Source organism: Panulirus ornatus, chromosome 11 (genome assembly GCF_036320965.1).
Source record: "Panulirus ornatus isolate Po-2019 chromosome 11, ASM3632096v1, whole genome shotgun sequence".
NCBI lineage: Eukaryota > Metazoa > Arthropoda > Malacostraca > Decapoda > Palinuridae > Panulirus > Panulirus ornatus.
In genome coordinates this window covers 47048012-47065511 of record NC_092234.1, presented here as the reverse complement: position 1 = coordinate 47065511, position 17500 = coordinate 47048012, and the positions used below count along the sequence as shown (strand labels likewise).

General features: G+C 51.9%; 1 protein-coding gene across 4 annotated transcripts in view; it reads left to right on the top strand.

Moving 5' to 3' along the window:
- LOC139751469 (nuclear hormone receptor FTZ-F1 beta-like) overlaps window positions 1-17500 on the top strand; it is a 515727-nt gene that overhangs the window by 222622 nt on the left and 275605 nt on the right. For all 4 annotated transcript variants that reach the window (XM_071666907.1, XM_071666905.1, XM_071666906.1 and 1 more), the window contains 2 exons: window positions 5716-5862; window positions 6993-7093. In XM_071666907.1, the coding sequence (XP_071523008.1) occupies window positions 5716-5862; window positions 6993-7093 (248 nt within the window). The remainder of the gene's footprint in view (window positions 1-5715; window positions 5863-6992; window positions 7094-17500) is intronic.

The window sequence follows — 17500 nt, the reverse complement described above, 5'->3', positions numbered from 1 at the left end:
ACAACCCCATCCATAAACAAATTAAACAACCATGGAGACATCACACACCCCTGCCGCAAACCTACATTCACTGAGAACCAATCACTTTCCTCTCTTCCTACACGTACACATGCCTTACATCCTCGATAAAAACTTTTCACTGCTTCTAACAACTTGCCTCCCACACCATATATTCTTAATACCTTCCACAGAGCATCTCTATCAACTCTATCATATGCCTTCTCCAGATCCATAAATGCTACATACAAATCCATTTGCTTTTCTAAGTATTTCTCACATACATTCTTCAAAGCAAACACCTGATCCACACATCCTCTACCACTTCTGAAACCGCACTGCTCTTCCCCAATCTGATGCTCTGTACATGCCTTCACCCTCTCAATCAATACCCTCCCATATAATTTACCAGGAATACTCAACAAACTTATACCTCTGTAATTTGAGCACTCACTCTTATCCCCTTTGCCTTTGTACAATGGCACTATGCACGCATTCCGCCAATCCTCAGGCACCTCACCATGAGTCATACATACATTAAATAACCTTACCAACCAGTCAACAATACAGTCACCCCCTTTCTTAATAAATTCCACTGCAATACCATCCAAACCTGCTGCCTTGCCGGCTTTCATCTTCCGCAAAGCTTTTACTACCTCTTCTCTGTTTACCAAATCATTTTCCCTAACCCTCTCACTTTGCACACCACCTCGACCAAAACACCCTATATCTGCCACTCTGTCATCAGACACATTCAACAAACCTTCAAAATACTCATTCCATCTCCTTCTCACATCACCGCTACTTGTTATCACCTCCCCATTTACGCCCTTCACTGAAGTTCCCATTTGCTCCCTTGTCTTACGCACCCTATTTACCTCCTTCCAGAACATCTTTTTATTCTCCCTAAAATTTACTGATAGTCTCTCACCCCAACTCTCATTTGCCCTTTTTTTCACCTCTTGCACCTTTCTCTTGACCTCCTGTCTCTTTCTTTTATACTTCTCCCACTCAATTGCATTTTTTCCCTGCAAAAATCGTCCAAATGCCTCTCTCTTCTCTTTCACTAATACTCTTACTTCTTCATCCCACCACTCACTACCCTTTCTAAACAGCCCACCTCCCACTCTTCTCATGCCACAAGCATCTTTTGCGCAATCCATCACTGATTCCCTAAATACATCCCATTCCTCCCCCCACTCCCCTTACTTCCATTGTTCTCACCTTTTTCCATTCTGTACACAGTCTCTCCTGGTACTTCCCCACACAGGTCTCCTTCCCAAGCTCACTTACTCTCACCACCTTCTTCACCCCAACATTCACTCCTCTTTTCTGAAAACCCATACTAATCTTCACCTTAGCCTCCACAAGATAATGATCAGACATCCCTCCAGTTGCACCTCTCAGCACATTAACATCCAAAAGTCTCTCTTTCGCACGCCTGTCAATTAACACGTAATCCAATAACGCTCTCTGGCCATCTCTCCTACTTACATAAGTATACTTATGTATATCTCGCTTTTTAAACCAGGTATTCCCAATCATCAGTCCTTTTTCAGCACATAAATCTACAAGCTCTTCACCATTTCCATTTACAACACTGAACACCCCATGCATACCAATTATTCCCTCAACTGCCACATTACTCACCTTTGCATTCAAATCACCCATCACTATAACCCGGTCTCGTGCATCAAAACCGCTAACACACTCATTTAGCTGCTCCCAAAACACTTGCCTCTCATATATATATATATATATATATATATATATATATATATATATATATATATATATATATACATATATATATTCTTCCATTGTACTGGAGTGTCCTTGGGAGGGTCACCGAATCATACCTACCCCTTCTTGCCCCACCCACCCCGAAGTAATCAGTTACCCCACAAGCAGGCAGTATCGGCTGTGGTAACCGCCCCTCTGCACGTGGCTTTTATCGTCTGCCAATCGATACAACTCACATCTCCACTTGACTCACAGTTTAACCTTGCTGGGAAGAAGGCGTGCACCCACCCGCTGTCCCGCCCGCCTGTGTTGTGGGAGAAAATCACCCCTCCCTCCCTGAACCATGGTCCATATGGCACGTACTTCACCAATCTCCCTTTAAGGGGATGTATCATACGGTGCATACCTCCCCAATCTCCCTTTAAAGGGGGTGTATCATACGGTGCATACTTCCCAATCTCCCTCACCCCCCCTCTGAACCATCGTCCATATGGCACGTACTTCACCAATCTCCCTTTAAGGGGGTGTATCATACGGTACATACTACCCAAATCTCCCTTTAAGGGGGTGTATCATACGGTACATACTTCCCCAATCTCCCTTTAAAGGGGGTGTATCATACGGTGCATACTTCCCAATCTCCCTCACCCCCCTCTGAACCATGGTCCATATGGCACGTACTTCCCCAATCTCCCTTTGAGGGGGTGTATCATACGGTGCATACCACCCAATCTCCCTTTAAGGGGATGTATCATACGGTGCACACCTCCCAATCTCCCTTTAAGGGGATGTATCATACGGTGCATACTTCTCAAATCTCCCTTTAAGGGGATGTATCATACGGTGCATACTTCCCAAACCTCCCTCTACTTGATGTTCTGTAGGAGCGTACATCAATATCTCTCTTAAGTACAGATTGGGATCTTTTTTGACGTTGTAACTGTCTGATAATACGTACGTATATACGAGGGCATGAACGTACTTGTGTGGAGTGGTTCTAGCTCTGCGTCCTAACTTGACAGGGTGGAGTGTCGTAAGGCGGTCCGACTTGTAAACTGTCCCAGGCTAACTTCCAAACTTGACCCCTTCCTCATTGCCCGACGCCACAATGTTGCTTCACTTTCCCTCTTGTATGGGTTATTACATGATTTGGTTTCTGCACCCGAGAGCTGGCTGCTTGTGTGCCCCCCAATCCAACCACAAACCACTAGCTACACCACGCAATGCTCGGCAAGCTAATGTTGCTGCGCCATATTCCTTCCTTCCTTCCTTCACTTCCTTCATTCCTTCCTTCACTTCTTTAATTCCTTCCTTCATTCCTTCCTTCACTTCCTTCATTCCTTCCTTCACCCCTTCATTCCTTCCTTCACTTCATTCATTCATTCCTTCACTGCGTCTGGCCATACATACTTTAAAGGCATGACCCCCGCAGCGCACTCTGGGGGGACGACACCCATCTGTCACTCGTTATCACACGCCACACACACACACACACACACACACACACACACACACACACACACACACGACTTTGGAGTTTGGACAGTAACCTACCCCTATCCCCCTACCCTCCCCCCCTCATCCCCCCCGAGCCAGACAGACCCCTCACCCCTTCCCCCTTACCTACAACGACCCACTAACCCCCCAACCCAACCCCAACCCAACCCCACCTCACCTCACACACAACCCTCATGTAAGCTGATGCCACCGTTGTCATTCCTCATTCTTTCTCATGACCTTGCCATCACTTGTGTGAGAGAGAGAGAGAGAGAGAGAGAGAGAGAGAGAGAGAGAGAGAGAGAGAGAGAGAGAGAGAGAGAGAGAGAGATGTCTTTACTCGGACAAATGCCACTTTATGAGTTCTCCCCCTCCTCCCCCTTTTCCCCCTCCCTCCTTCCTTTCCCTGCTCACCTCCTCCGCCCCAACCCTCCCTCCCTCCTTCCCTCCCGCCACGGGTGTTGCGAGACGATGCGATGACCTGAGAGGAGGGCAGGGGCGTGAGGCGGATGACCTGTGAGGGAAGGAAGGAGAGACATGCATGAGGGAGGTGAATCTATGAGGAACGAGAGGCTTACATAGGAGGCAGGCCAGCAGGCAGGTTAGGTGGAGGGAGGGATAGAGGGAGGGAGTAGGGAGGGAGTGTGTGTGTATGTGTGTGTGTGTGTGTGTGTGTGGGTATGTGTGTGTGTGTGTGTGTGTGGGATCTCCCCTCCCCCGTCCACCATGATCCACCTCCACACCACACCATCACATCGCCTGCACCAACACACCACACCACCACCACCACCACACCGTGTCTCCCACACACCACACCACCACCACCACACCGTGGCTCCCACACCAACCCTGAGATGGTTTCGTCCCATTACTACGGGGGGGCTGAGGTTGTGACCTGGGAGAGGCTGACCCCCGCGGGGTCACTGGGTGGTCATGTTGGGGGAGGGGGGGTGGGGATGTGGGAGGTGTGGTTGCGTCTTGAGGGAGAGAGGGAGGGAGAGAGGGAGGGGAGCACAGAGTGGGGTGTGGGGCGGTCTTGTGTGTTTCTTGAGCACGACGGTACGACCCTTGAGCCCGAAGGTACGACCCTTGAGCACGACGGTACGACCCTTGAGCACGACGGTACGACCCTTGAGCACGACGGTACGACCCTTGAGCACGACGGTACGATCCTTGAGCACGACGGTACGACCCTTGAGCACGACGGTACGACCCTTGAGCACGACGGTACGATCCTTGAGCACGACGGTACGACCCTTGAGCACGACGGTACGACCCTTGAGCACGACGGTGTACGACCCTTGAGCACGACGGTACGACCCTTGAGCACGACGGTACGATCCTTGAGCACGACGGTACGACCCTTGAGCACGACGTACCGTCGTGCTCAAGGACCATAACGTTAACCTCTACTAGTCAGGTTAGGTTAGGTTAGGTTAGGTTAGGTTAGGTTAGGTTAGGTCACTGTGAGTGAGTGAGTAAGACCTACCCACCACTGTGAGTAACTATACTACCCACCACTGTGAGTGAGTGGGTGAGTGAGTAAGACCTACCCACCACAGTGAGTAAATATACTACCCACCACTGTGAGTGAGTGAGTAAGACCTACCCACCACTGTGAGTAAATATACTACCCATCACTGAGTAAGTGAGTGAGTGAGTAAGACCTACCCACCACTGTGAGTGAGTGAGTGAGTGAGTACTGACCTTCCTTTACGAGCGCTGAGTTAACCCCCTTCTCCCCTTCCCCTTCCTCCCCTCCGGTAGGTTAGGTTAGGTTAGGTTAGGTTACTGTGAGTGAGTGAGTAAGACCTATCCACCACTGTGAGTAAATATACTACCCATCACTGTGAGTGAGTGAGTGAGTGAGTAAGACCTACCCACCACTGTGAGTAAATATACTACCCACCATTGTGAGTGAGTGGGTGAGTGAGTAAGACTTACCCACCACTGTGAGTGAGTGGGTGAGTGAGTAAGACTTACCCACCACTGTGAGTGAGTGGGTGAGTGAGTAAGACCTACCCACCACAGTGAGTAAATATACTACCCACCACTGTGAGTGAGTGGGTGAGTGAGTAAGACCTACCCACCACTGTGAGTAACTATACTACCCACCATTGTGAGTGAGTGGGTGAGTGAGTAAGGCCTACCCACCACTGTGAGTAAATATACTACCCACCACTGTGAGTGAGTGGGTGAGTGAGTAAGACCTACCCACCACTGTGAGTAAGTATACTACCCATCACTGTGAGTGAGTGAGTGAGTACTGAGTAAGTATACTACTCACCACTGTGAGTGAGTGAATGAGTACTGAATAAGTATACTACTCACCACTGTAAGTATACTACCCACCACTGTGACTGAGTGAGTGAGTACTGAGTAAGTATACTACTCACCACTGTGAGTGAGTGAGTACTGACCTTCCTTTACGAGCGCTGAGTTAACCCCCTTCTCCCCTCCCCTTCCTCCCCTCAACAGGCCAGAGGAGCGGCAGCAGCGGGGAGAGCGAGGGCGGGGGGCCCGACCCCCCGAAGGAGACACCCCAGAACGGGCGAGCCTCCGGCACCCCGAGGGAGGAAGACTCATCCGACACCGACATGGAAATTAAGAGTCTCGACCTCACAGGTGAGTCATGACGGCTGTATTCATGAGTACGGGCGGGGGGGGTAGTACCGTAAGTGGGTCCTGATGGCTGTATTCATGAGTCTGGGGTGTCGTAAGTGAGTCTGGGGGCTCTTAAGTGAGTCTGGGGGCTTGTAAGTGAGTCTAGGGGCTCTTAAGTGAGTCTGGGGGCTCTTAAGTGAGTCTGGGGGCTCTTAAGTGAGTCTGGGGGCTCTTAAGTGAGTCTTGGTGGTTTACTGACGAGTCTGGCCCTCATAAGTGAGTCTTGATGGGTTTACTGGTGAGTATGAGCCTCACGAACGAGTCCTGATGAGTTCACTGATGAGTCTCAACACACATGAGTTTGACCTTCCACGCGTGAGTCTGAGTCTTGCTAGATTCACTCACGAGTATCAAACTCACATGTGGTTAGATGAGTCTCGTGATGAACCTGACCTCACAGGTGAGTATTGATGGGTTCACTGACCGAATGTTACCTTACACGTGAGTCCCGGTGAGTCTGCTGGTGAGTCAGACCTCATAGGTGAGTCTCCATGCGTTTGAATGATGAGTCCCAGCCTCACAGATGAGCCATGATGAGTTTAAGAGCCTGACTCACAGTCTGGGTCCTGATGAGTTCAAACTGTTGAATTCGAACTGAACTCATGACCCTCACACGTTAGTCTCATATGAGTCATATTATGAGTTCCCTCATAATGGGTCAGGTGTGTCAAGAGGCATGACGGGGTGGGTTGGGGTGGTGGGTGGTGGGTTGGAGGGTGGGGAGTGGGTGGGGTGTGGGAGGGTGGGGAGTGGGTGGGGGGTGGTGGGTGGGAGTGGGTGGGCGGTGGTGGGCGGGGGCCCCCACAGAGGTGGTTTGATAGGGCCATGTATTAAGCAATCTAAATGTGATTATTACGAAATGTATTACAATAAGCAATTAATTTTGTCCCCTCCATTGATTGCCATGTATATATATATATATACATATAAATATATATAAATTTTGTGTCATTGTTGAAAATAGGATGGGTTTGGGTGAGTTTTGGTTTACCCATTTCTTCTCACCTCTCTCTCTCTCTCTCTCCCTCCCTCCCTCCACCCTCCCACTCCTTCCCCCTTGCCGGCCCTGACGTGCGACGCGGCGCGTGCAGCGCGCGTGAGCCTACGGGATCGCCAGGGCACGCAGAGGGTGCGGCCCATGTCCTGGGAGGGAGAACTGTCAGACAACGACCTGACCAAGCAGGCTGTTACGGTAAGTGACCTACCTCTTCGCTACGCACACACTCCCCTTCACCACCCGACTAACTACATGAGGAGGACCCCATACCACGTCCTCCTCCTCCTCCTCTAACCCTCTACTCAAAGAACACCTTTTCCCCCCACTCCCGCGGTTCGAACCCAGGACAATTCTGGTTCTGGAAGACGTCCCTGATGAAGGAGAGGGCGCCCGCCTCACGAGGGGCCCCCCTTTTCCATGAGTTCGAAACCAAACCTTACCAAACTCCAACCCGATAAATGTATGCCATCAGATTTCGTCCCTCTGTTTTTAAGAGGGCTACACATACATATATTTCTTGTCTTGGGGGGGGATCGAACTCTTGGAAATTGACAATAATCCTACCCCCTAAACAGACCAGCAACAAGGATTCTCTAGGGTTCGAACCGATGGGGTAATCACTAGTTTTCAAGCCCCGCCCACTCCTGAGCGGCCAGCCAAGTCTGAGCAGCGAACACCCTCTCTGGAGGCGACGCAGATGCGCAGAACGAAAGGTGAGTTGTTCCAGTGTGATTTGTTCTTCTCCTGGTGCCAGGCTGACTTAGGTCACCGGTGACTGACTTAGGTCGTCCTCGGTGACTCAGGTCACTGGTGGCTGACTCAGGTCACCGGTGACTGACTTAGGTCGTCTTCGGTGACTCAGGTCACTGGTGGCTGACTTAGATCTTCCTAGGTGACTCAGGTCACTGGTGGCTGACTTAGGTCACCGGTGACTGACTTAGGTCGTCTCGGTGACTCAGGTCACTGGTGGCTGACTTAGGTCGTCTGTGGCTGACTTAGGTCACCGGTGTCTGACTCAGGCCTTCCTCGGTGACTCAGGTCACTGGTGGCTGACTCAGGTCACCGGCGTCTGACTCAGGTCGTCCCCGGTGACTGTGGGTAACCCCTTGGCTGACTCAGGTCACCGGTGGCTGACTCAGGTCATGGCCCTCCTCACCGGTGACTCACTGCAAGTCCCCGGTGACGGTCCCCTCTGACGTGAGTTGCAGGGGGGGGGGGCGCCACCGGCCGCCGCCCGTAGTGGCTGCTGCTACACCACTACACCAGAAAATAACCAAGAATTCAAAAGCAAAAAAGGAATAAAAGACAATTTATTTTGTCAAATCAATAAATAAACTTGGATAAAAAAAGTGAATTATATTTATATTTATCTGGCGTCATTCGCCACGATTCCAGAAATGACAACAGATTGGAATATATATATATATATATATATATATATATATATATATATATATATATATATATATATATATATATATATATATATATATATATATATTGGCAAACACAACATTGACAAAAAGGATTATTTTCCTTTTTCTTTTTGTATCTATCTATATCTCCCCTTCCCTCCCCCTCCACCACTATTTTGTGGTGGAGGAGGAGGAGGTGGAGGTGGAGGCGGGGGGCGAAGGAATGGGATAAAGTCTTGGGACGTCCACTGCGAAAATACAGCCCAGTGGTCGCGCACTCCCAAATCCCTTACACTGGATGTACGCAACTGAGACGAATCGCTTCCACTTCATACAAAACATTTTCTCCTCAGTTCCCATCGGCTTTAGCAGTGGCTGAACCTACGGTAAGAGATGGAGGGGGAGGTCTGGTTTTACGGTTCTGACTGTGTTATGAGATGAACGTTGTAGAGTCACCATATATCATCCATTATTATACGATACCACACAGTGTATATTACCACACGGTGTATATACACTGCGCCATTTAACACTGTGGGAGCTGTGCATCGCGTGGCCATAGCTGTGTGTGTGTGTGTTGTGTGTGCGTGTGTGTGTGTGTGTGTGTGTGTGTGTGTGTGTGTTGAGCGGAGGGGGTTAGTGTTTCGCTTCACTGGAGTGTTAACTTATAACACACTAGGCGGGGATGAGGGGAGGAGGAGGGAGGGAGGGAGGAGGTGGTGTTAAATGTACACACAGCTCGGTGTGGCGAGTTTGAAACACAGTGTTGTCGTGTTAGCTCACGACACGAGAGGAAAATGTTGCGTTGGGCTGACAACACAACACGACACTGTCTTGGGGGGGTTGGAGGGGAGGGAGGGGCTGGGCTGGTCGATGACGTCAATCTACGTCACGGCGTACAGTGACGTGTGCTTACGTCAGAGCAGCAGTGAATGGGTGGGGGGTGTCTCTTCTCCCCTCTCTGCGTACACCAGTGACGACGGGGGCTGGGGTGATCTGGGTGGGAGGGTGTGTTGGGGTGAGGTCACCTCACACGACAGACACTGCCGAGGGGAGGAGGCGACGAACCCTGGGGTTTGGGAGGGTCAACACGCCAGGTCACACACACTGTGTGTGTGTGTGTGTGTGTGGGTGAGATTGGACGCGGGCGGGCGGGCGGGCGGGCGACCTACCCACCCACACCCACACCTATCCTCCAGTGGTCACGTAAGTACTGGCTGGCCAGTACCAGCAATAAACGTCTTCAAAAGGCTCTTGGGTTAAAGGGAGGGAGGGAGGGAGGGAGGGAGAGAAGCGTGGGTGTGGGTGATGATATGTGTGTGTGGGGGGGAGGAGAGTGGGTGGAAGGGGGGGGCGAGTGTGTACACACACACACACATACACATACACACACACACATACACGGGTGGTGTCAGTGGATGTTGAGTTGTGGTTACGAGCCGTATCTCTGGCACTCCTAGTGGAAGCCCCTTAGGAACATCACACGGGAGAGACAACACACACGGAAGAGACACACACGGGAGAGATAATACACACAGGAGAGACAATACACACGGGAGATAATACACACAGGAGAGACAATACACACGGGTGAGACAACACACACGGGAGAGACACACACGGGAGAGATAATACACACGGGAGAGACAATACACACGGGAGAGATAATACACACGGGAGAGATAATACACACGGGAGAGACAATACACACGTGATATATAAACATGGCCGATGGGAGACCATGGTGTATGATACTGTATACGTGAAGTCTCATAGAATGTAAGTGAAGCATCACAGTATACGGGAAACCTTATAGTACACGTAAAGCCTCATAGTATACGGGAAGAATCATAGTATACGGGAAAAATCATAGTACACGTAAAGCCTCATAGTATACGGGAAGAATCATAGTATACGGGAAACCTTATAGTACAGGTGAAGCCTCATAGTATAAAGGAAAAATCTTAGTATACGGGAAAAATCATAGTATACGGGAAACCTTATAGTACACATGAAGCCTCATAGTACACGTGAAGCATCATAGCACACGAGAAGCCTCATAGTACACGTGAAGCCTCATAGTACACGTGAAGCCTCATAGTACACGTGAAGCCTCATAGTACACGTGAAGCCTCATAGTACACGTGAAGCCTCATAGTACACGTGAAGCCTCATAGCTTACCTTGATAATACCTCAACGTACAATGCACAAGAGATGATACGAGAACACCATGATTCTAAAAACCTGCCGGCCCCTTTAGCGTAAATAATTAATAAATATAAATGAATAAATATTTATACTCTGTGTTGGAGTCTTCATTATCTGTGTCAGTTAGACTCACTGGCATGTGTCTGGTACTCGCTAATTTCCTGAGCCTTATATCCTTCCTGAGTCTTGTACTCCCCCACCCTGAGTCTTATACCTTTCCTGAGTCTTATACCTTTCCTGAGTCTTATACTTCCCCACCCTGAGTCTTATACCTTTCCTGAGTCTTATACCTTTCCTGAGTCTTGCACTTCCCCATCCTGAGTCTTATACCTTTCCTGAGTCTTGTACTCCCCCACCCTGAGTCTTATACCTTTCCTGAGTCTTGCACTTCCCCATCCTGAGTCTTATACCTTTCCTGAGTCTTATACTTCCCCATCCTGAGTCTTATACCTTTCCTGAGTCTTATACTTCCCTGAGTCTTATACTTCCCCATCTTGAGTCTTATACTTCCCCATCCTGAGTCTTATACCTTTCCTGAGTCTTATACTTCCCCATCCTGAGTCTTATACCTTTCCTGAGTCTTATACTTCCCCATCCTGAGTCTTATACCCCTTCTGAGTCTTATACTTCCCTATCCTGAGTCTTATACTCCTCCTGAGTCTTATACTCCTCCTGAGTCTTATACTCCTCCTGAGTCTTATACTTCCCCATCCTGAGTCTTATATCCCTCCTGAGTCTTGTACTCCTCCTGAGTCTTATACTTCCCCATCCTGAGTCTTATACCTTTCCTGAGTCTTATACTTCCCTATCCTGAGTCTTATACCCCTCCTGAGTCTTGTACTCCTCCTGAGTCTTATACTTCCCCATCCTCAGTCTTATACCCCTCCTGAGTCTTATACTCCTCCTGAGTCTTATACCCCTCCTGAGTCTTATACTCCTCCTGAGTCTTGTAATCATCCTGAGTCTTGTACTCCTCCTGAGTCTTATACTTCTCCTGAGTCTTATACTTCTCCTGAGTCTTATACCCCTCCTGAGTCTTATACCCCTCCTGAGTCTTATACTCCTCCAGGTATAAGCCTCCCCTACTTGGTGAGTGGAGGGAAGCTGGTGTAGGAGAGAGGCAGGGAGGGAGGGAGGGAGGGAGGGAGGGAGGACCACCTGCTCGCCCCAACACCACCACTCCCTCGTGGGTCAGTGTATCCCGCGCCCCCCACGACCCCCGCCTCCCCAAGAACCACACCAAGAATCTAGGGAGTGTGGCAGGCTCGGGGAGAGGTGTGGCGTGTGTGGTGTGGCGTGGCGTGGGGTGGGGTGGGGGTGGGGTGGGGTGGGGTGAGGTGAGGTGAGGTGAGGTGAGGTGAGGTGAGGTGTGGTGTGGTGTGGTGAGGTGTGGCGTGGTGTGGTGTGGCGTGTGTGGTGTGGCGTGGCGTGGGGTGGGGTGGGGTGGGGTGGGGTGAGGTGAGGTGAGGTGAGGTGAGGTGAGGTGTGGTGTGGTGTGGCGTGGTGGGGTGGGGTGAGGTGAGGTGAGGTGAGGTGAGGTGTGGTGTGGTGAGGTGAGGTGAGGTGTGGTGTGGTGTGGTGTGGTGGGGTGGGGTTGGGTGGTGGTGTGACGTGGTGGGGTGGGGTGGAGTGTGGTGGGGTGGGGTGTAGTGTGGTGTGGTGTGGGGTGAGGTGTGGTGTGGTGAGGTGTGGTGTGGTGAGGTGTGGGGTGAGGTGTGGTGTGGTGGGGTGGGGTTGGGTGGTGGTGTGACGTGGTGGGGTGGGGTGTAGTGTGGTGGGGTGGGGTGTAGTGTGGTGTGGTGTGGGGTGAGGTGTGGTGTGGTGAGGTGTGGTGTGGTGGGGTGGGGTTGGGTGGTGGTGTGACGTGGTGGGGTGGGGTGTAGTGTGGTGGGGTGGGGTGTAGTGTGGTGTGGTGTGGGGTGAGGTGTGGTGTGGTGAGGTGTGGTGTGGTGAGGTGTGGGGTGAGGTGTGGGTGGGGTGGGGTGTGGTTAGCTGGTGTTGTGGCGTGGTGTGGTGGGGTGAGGTGGGGTGCAGTGTGGTGTGGTGTTAAGGTAACCCCACTGCGCCCCGATCAGACGCTGGTCCAAGATCTGTGGAGGGAAAAGGAAGATCCGGACGAGGAGGCCTCCTTCCCTCCCTCCCTCATTACCATAAGTCCTTGGCCGACCCCTCCCTGTGACCGGATGGGTGGGGCAGGGCGGGGGGCTGAACCAGGGGGGGAGGGAGGGGGGTGGTGGTAGTTGGGCAAGGAGAAGGGGGCGAGAGGGGGAGGAGGAAGGGGGGGGAGGGTGAGGTTTGGTAACCTGGTGGTAAGGGGGAAGGGGAGGGAGTAAGGGGGCACCACAACGAGCGGCAGGGTGGATGAGCTCTGGAAGGGGGTAAAAGAAGGGGGCAAAAGTGAGCGGGAGGGGGGTAATAGGTTACTCCTGTTTGCTGCTGGGGCTATGGGCAAGAGGGTGGGGGGGAGGGGGTGTAGGATGGGCAAGTTGATGGGTAAGGCGTAACGAGAGAAGGTGGGTGGGTAGTGGTGGGTAGTGGTGGGTGGCAAAGGGGGAGGGGAGGGTGGGCTTCCGAAGGTGGGGGAGTGTACGTAAAGGGAACGTTTTGCACCCCTGTACCATACATGGTTCCCTCCCTGTACCATACATGGTTCCCTCCCTGTACCATACATGGTTCCCTCCCTGTACCATACATGGTTCCCTCCCTGTACCATACATGGTTCCCTCCCTGTACCATACATGGTTCCCTCCCTGTACCATACATGGTTCCCTCCCTGTACCATACATGGTTCCCTCCCTGTACCATACATGGTTCCCTCCCTGTACCATACATGGTTCCCTCCCTGTACCATACATGGTTCCCTCCCTGTACCATACATGGTTCCCTCCCTGTACCATACATGGTTCCCTCCCTGTACCATACATGGTTCCCTCCCTGTACCACACATGGTTCCCTCCCTGTACCATACATGGTTCCCTCCCTGTACCATACATGGTTCCCTCCCTGTACCACACATGGTTCCCTCCCTGTACCATACATGGTTCCCTCCCTGTACCACACATGGTTCCCTCCCTGTACCACACACGGTTCCCTCCCTGTACCATACATGGTTCCCTCCCTGTATCATACACGGTTCCCTCCCTGTACCATACATGGTTCCCTCCCTGTACCACACATGGTTCCCTCCCTGTACCATACATGGTTCCCTCCCTGTACCACACATGATTCCCTCCCTGTACCACACACGGTTCCCTCCCTGTACAACACATGGTTCCCTCCCTGTACCATACATGGTTCCCTCCCTGTACCACACATGGTTCCCTCCCTGTACCACACACGGTTCCCTCCCTGTACCACACATGATTCCCTCCCTGTACCACACACGGTTCCCTCCCTGTACCACACATGGTTCCCTCCCTGTACCACACACGGTTCCCTCCCTGTACCATACATGGTTCCCTCCCTGTACCATACATGGTTCCCTCCCAGTACCATACATGGTTCCCTCCCTGTACCACACATGGTTCCCTCCCTGTACCACACATGATTCCCTCCCTGTACCACACACGGTTCCCTCCCTGTACCACACATGATTCCCTCCCTGTACCACACACGGTTCCCTCCCTGTACCACACATGGTTCCCTCCCTGTACCACACACGGTTCCCTCCCTGTACCACACATGGTTCCCTCCCTGTACCATACATGGTTCCCTCCCTGTACCACACATGGTTCCCTCCCTGTACCACACACGGTTCCCTCCCTGTACCACACATGGTTCCCTCCCTGTACCATACACGGTTCCCTCCCTGTACCACACATGGTTCCCTCCCTGTACCACACACGGTTCCCTCCCTGTACCACACATGGTTCCCTCCCTGTACCACACACGGTTCCCTCCCTGTACCACACATGGTTCCCTCCCTGTACCATACATGGTTCCCTCCCTGTACCATACATGGTTCCCTCCCTGTACCACACACGGTTCCCTCCCTGTACCACACACGGTTCCCTCCCTGTACCACACATGGTTCCCTCCCTGTACCATACATGGTTCCCTCCCTGTACCACACACGGTTCCCTCCCTGTACCACACATGGTTCCCTCCCTGTACCATACATGGTTCCCTCCCTGTACCACACATGGTTCCCTCCCTGTACCACACACGGTTCCCTCCCTGTACAACACATGATTCCCTCCCTGTACCACACATGGTTCCCTCCCTGTACCATACATGGTTCCCTCCCTGTACCACACACGGTTCCCTCCCTGTACCACACACGGTTCCCTCCCTGTACCACACACGGTTCCCTCCCTGTACCACACACGGTTCCCTCCCTGTACCGTACATGGTTCCCTCCCTGTACCACACATGGTTCCCTCCCTGTACCACACACGGTTCCCTCCCTGTACCACACACGGTTCCCTCCCTGTACCACACATGGTTCCCTCCCTGTACCACACACGGTTCCCTCCCTGTACCACACACGGTTCCCTCCTTGTACCACACATGGTTCCCTCCCTGTACCACACATGGTTCCCTCCCTGTACCACACACGGTTCCCTCCCTGTACCACACACGGTTCCCTCCCTGTACCATACATGGTTCCCTCCCTGTACCACACACGGTTCCCTCCCTGTACCAACCACATTAACCTGTCAACAAACCATAACAACACATCTGTGTGCAAGCCAAGCCAAAAAAGGTTGATTTGAGGTTGTGTGTGTGTGTGTGTGTGTGTGTGTGTGTGTGTGTGTGTTCGACCCTCGACCCCGGCACTGTCAACGGAGATAAGTGGTCGATAAGGTTATCTGTGGCTGCAACCCCATCTCCCCCCCCACCTCAACAACCCCCCTAACAACCCCCCATCACCCTCTCCCCCCCCTCCAAGGCTTGAAATGCACTTAGCACTCGCCTCTCTTCACACTCACACGTCGCCTATATATATATATATATATATATATATATATATATATATATATATATATATATATATATATATATATACACATAAGGTACACAGTGTGAATTATGTACATGTGTATATGTGTGTATGTCTGTGTGTGTATATATATATGTGTACATTGAGATGTATAGGTATGTATATTTGCGTGTGTGGACGTGTATGTATATGCATGTGTATGGGGGTGGGTTGGGCCATTTCTTTCGTCTGTTTCCTTGCGCTACCTCGCAAACGCGGGAGACAGAGACAAAGCAAAGTAAATAAATAAATAAATAAATATATATATATATATATATATATATATATATATATATATATATATATATATATATATATTGCCGTTATAAGTATATAGGAAGGCCCTTGAGACGCAAACTCCACCAATCACTATACGCAGCGTAATACACCCATACGCTTTTTCTCCGCTTCCAGTCTGAATTGGCGTAAATCACCTCCCATATGGGGGAGGAGGGATGGGGGCTGACCCTTGACCCCACGCCTCCCATATAGGGGTGGGGGCTGACCCGTGACCCCACGCCTCCCATCACCCCTTCCCCTCCGCGCATGGAGGTGACCGGGAGGGGGGGCGGCGCCCCCCCGCGTAACCCACATCAGACCCTCCTGGTGAGAGAGAGAGAGAGGGGGGGCGTGAGGGGCCGGAACCAGCTGAGCTGTTCACCGGGTACAATCGGGTCGTCTCTGTCTGTCTCTCTCTCTCTCTCTCTCTCTCTCTCTCTCTCTCTCTCTCTCCCTCAAGGTGTTAATGTTGGTGTACACACACACACACACACACACACCATCCTAAGCATCCTTCTTATCTGAGGGAGAGAGATAAGGGTGAAGGGCTGGGGGGGGGGGGGGGGGGGAGGGAGAGGGCGGTCGTCGTCCCCCCCCCTCCCCCCCTCCCACTCCTCCGGAATACACACCTCCCCCCTCCTCCTCCTCCTCCCTCCTCCTTCCTTATCAACCATGACACTACAGACTCTCTCTCTCTCTCTCTCTCTCTCTCTCTCTCTCTCTCTCTCTCTCCTGTTGAGTATCGGGATCTCGAAGCGTCCCCTCAGGTCGACTTCGAGACCCCCCGCTCACCCTCCCCCTCGTGGTGTCTTCAGGTGTCTCTCGTGGTAGGTCTTCAGGTGTGTCTCGTGGTCTTCAGGTGTGTCTCGTGGTCTTCAGGTGTGTGTTGTGGTCTTCAGGCGCGTTTCGTGGTAGGTCTTCAGGTGTGTCTCGTGGTCTTCAGGTGTGTCTCGTGGTCTTCAGGGGTGTCTCGTGGTCTTCAGGTGTGTGTTGTGGTCTTCAGGCGCGTTTCGTGGTAGGTCTTCAGGTGTGTCTCGTGGTCTTCAGGGGTGTCTCGTGGTCTTCAGGTGTGTCTCGTGGTCTTCAGGGGTGTCTCGTGGTCTTCAGGTGTGTCTCGTGGTCTTCAGGTGTGTGTTGTGGTCTTCAGGCGCGTTTCGTGGTAGGTCTTCAGGTGTGTCTCGTGGTCTTCAGGTGTGTCTCGTGGTCTTCAGGGGTGTCTCGTGGTCTTCAGGTGTGTGTTGTGGTCTTCAGGCGCGTTTCGTGGTAGGTCTTCAGGTGTGTCTCGTGGTCTTCAGGGGTGTCTCGTGGTCTTCAGGTGTGTCTCGTGGTCTTCAGGGGTGTCTCGTGGTCTTCAGGTGTGTCTCGTGGTCTTCAGAAGCGTCTCGTGGTAGGTCTTCAGGTGTGTCTCGTGGTCTTCAGGTGTGTCTCGTGGTAGGTCTTTAGGCGTGTCTCGTGGTGGTCTTCAGGCGTGTCTCGTGGTGGTCTTCAGGCGTGTCTCGTGGTGGTCTTCAGGCGTGTCTCGTGGTCTTCAGATGTCTCGCGCGCGACGGACCCCAGACCCCACCGAATTCTGGTGCTGGTGACCCCCATAGACGAGAGAGAGAGAGAGAGAGAGAGAGAGAGAGAGAGAGAGAGAGAGAGAGAGAGACTGGGGCCACCTGGAGTTTCGTGCCACGATAGATATGTCCGTCGATAGATGGGACAGTCTGACGACAGCG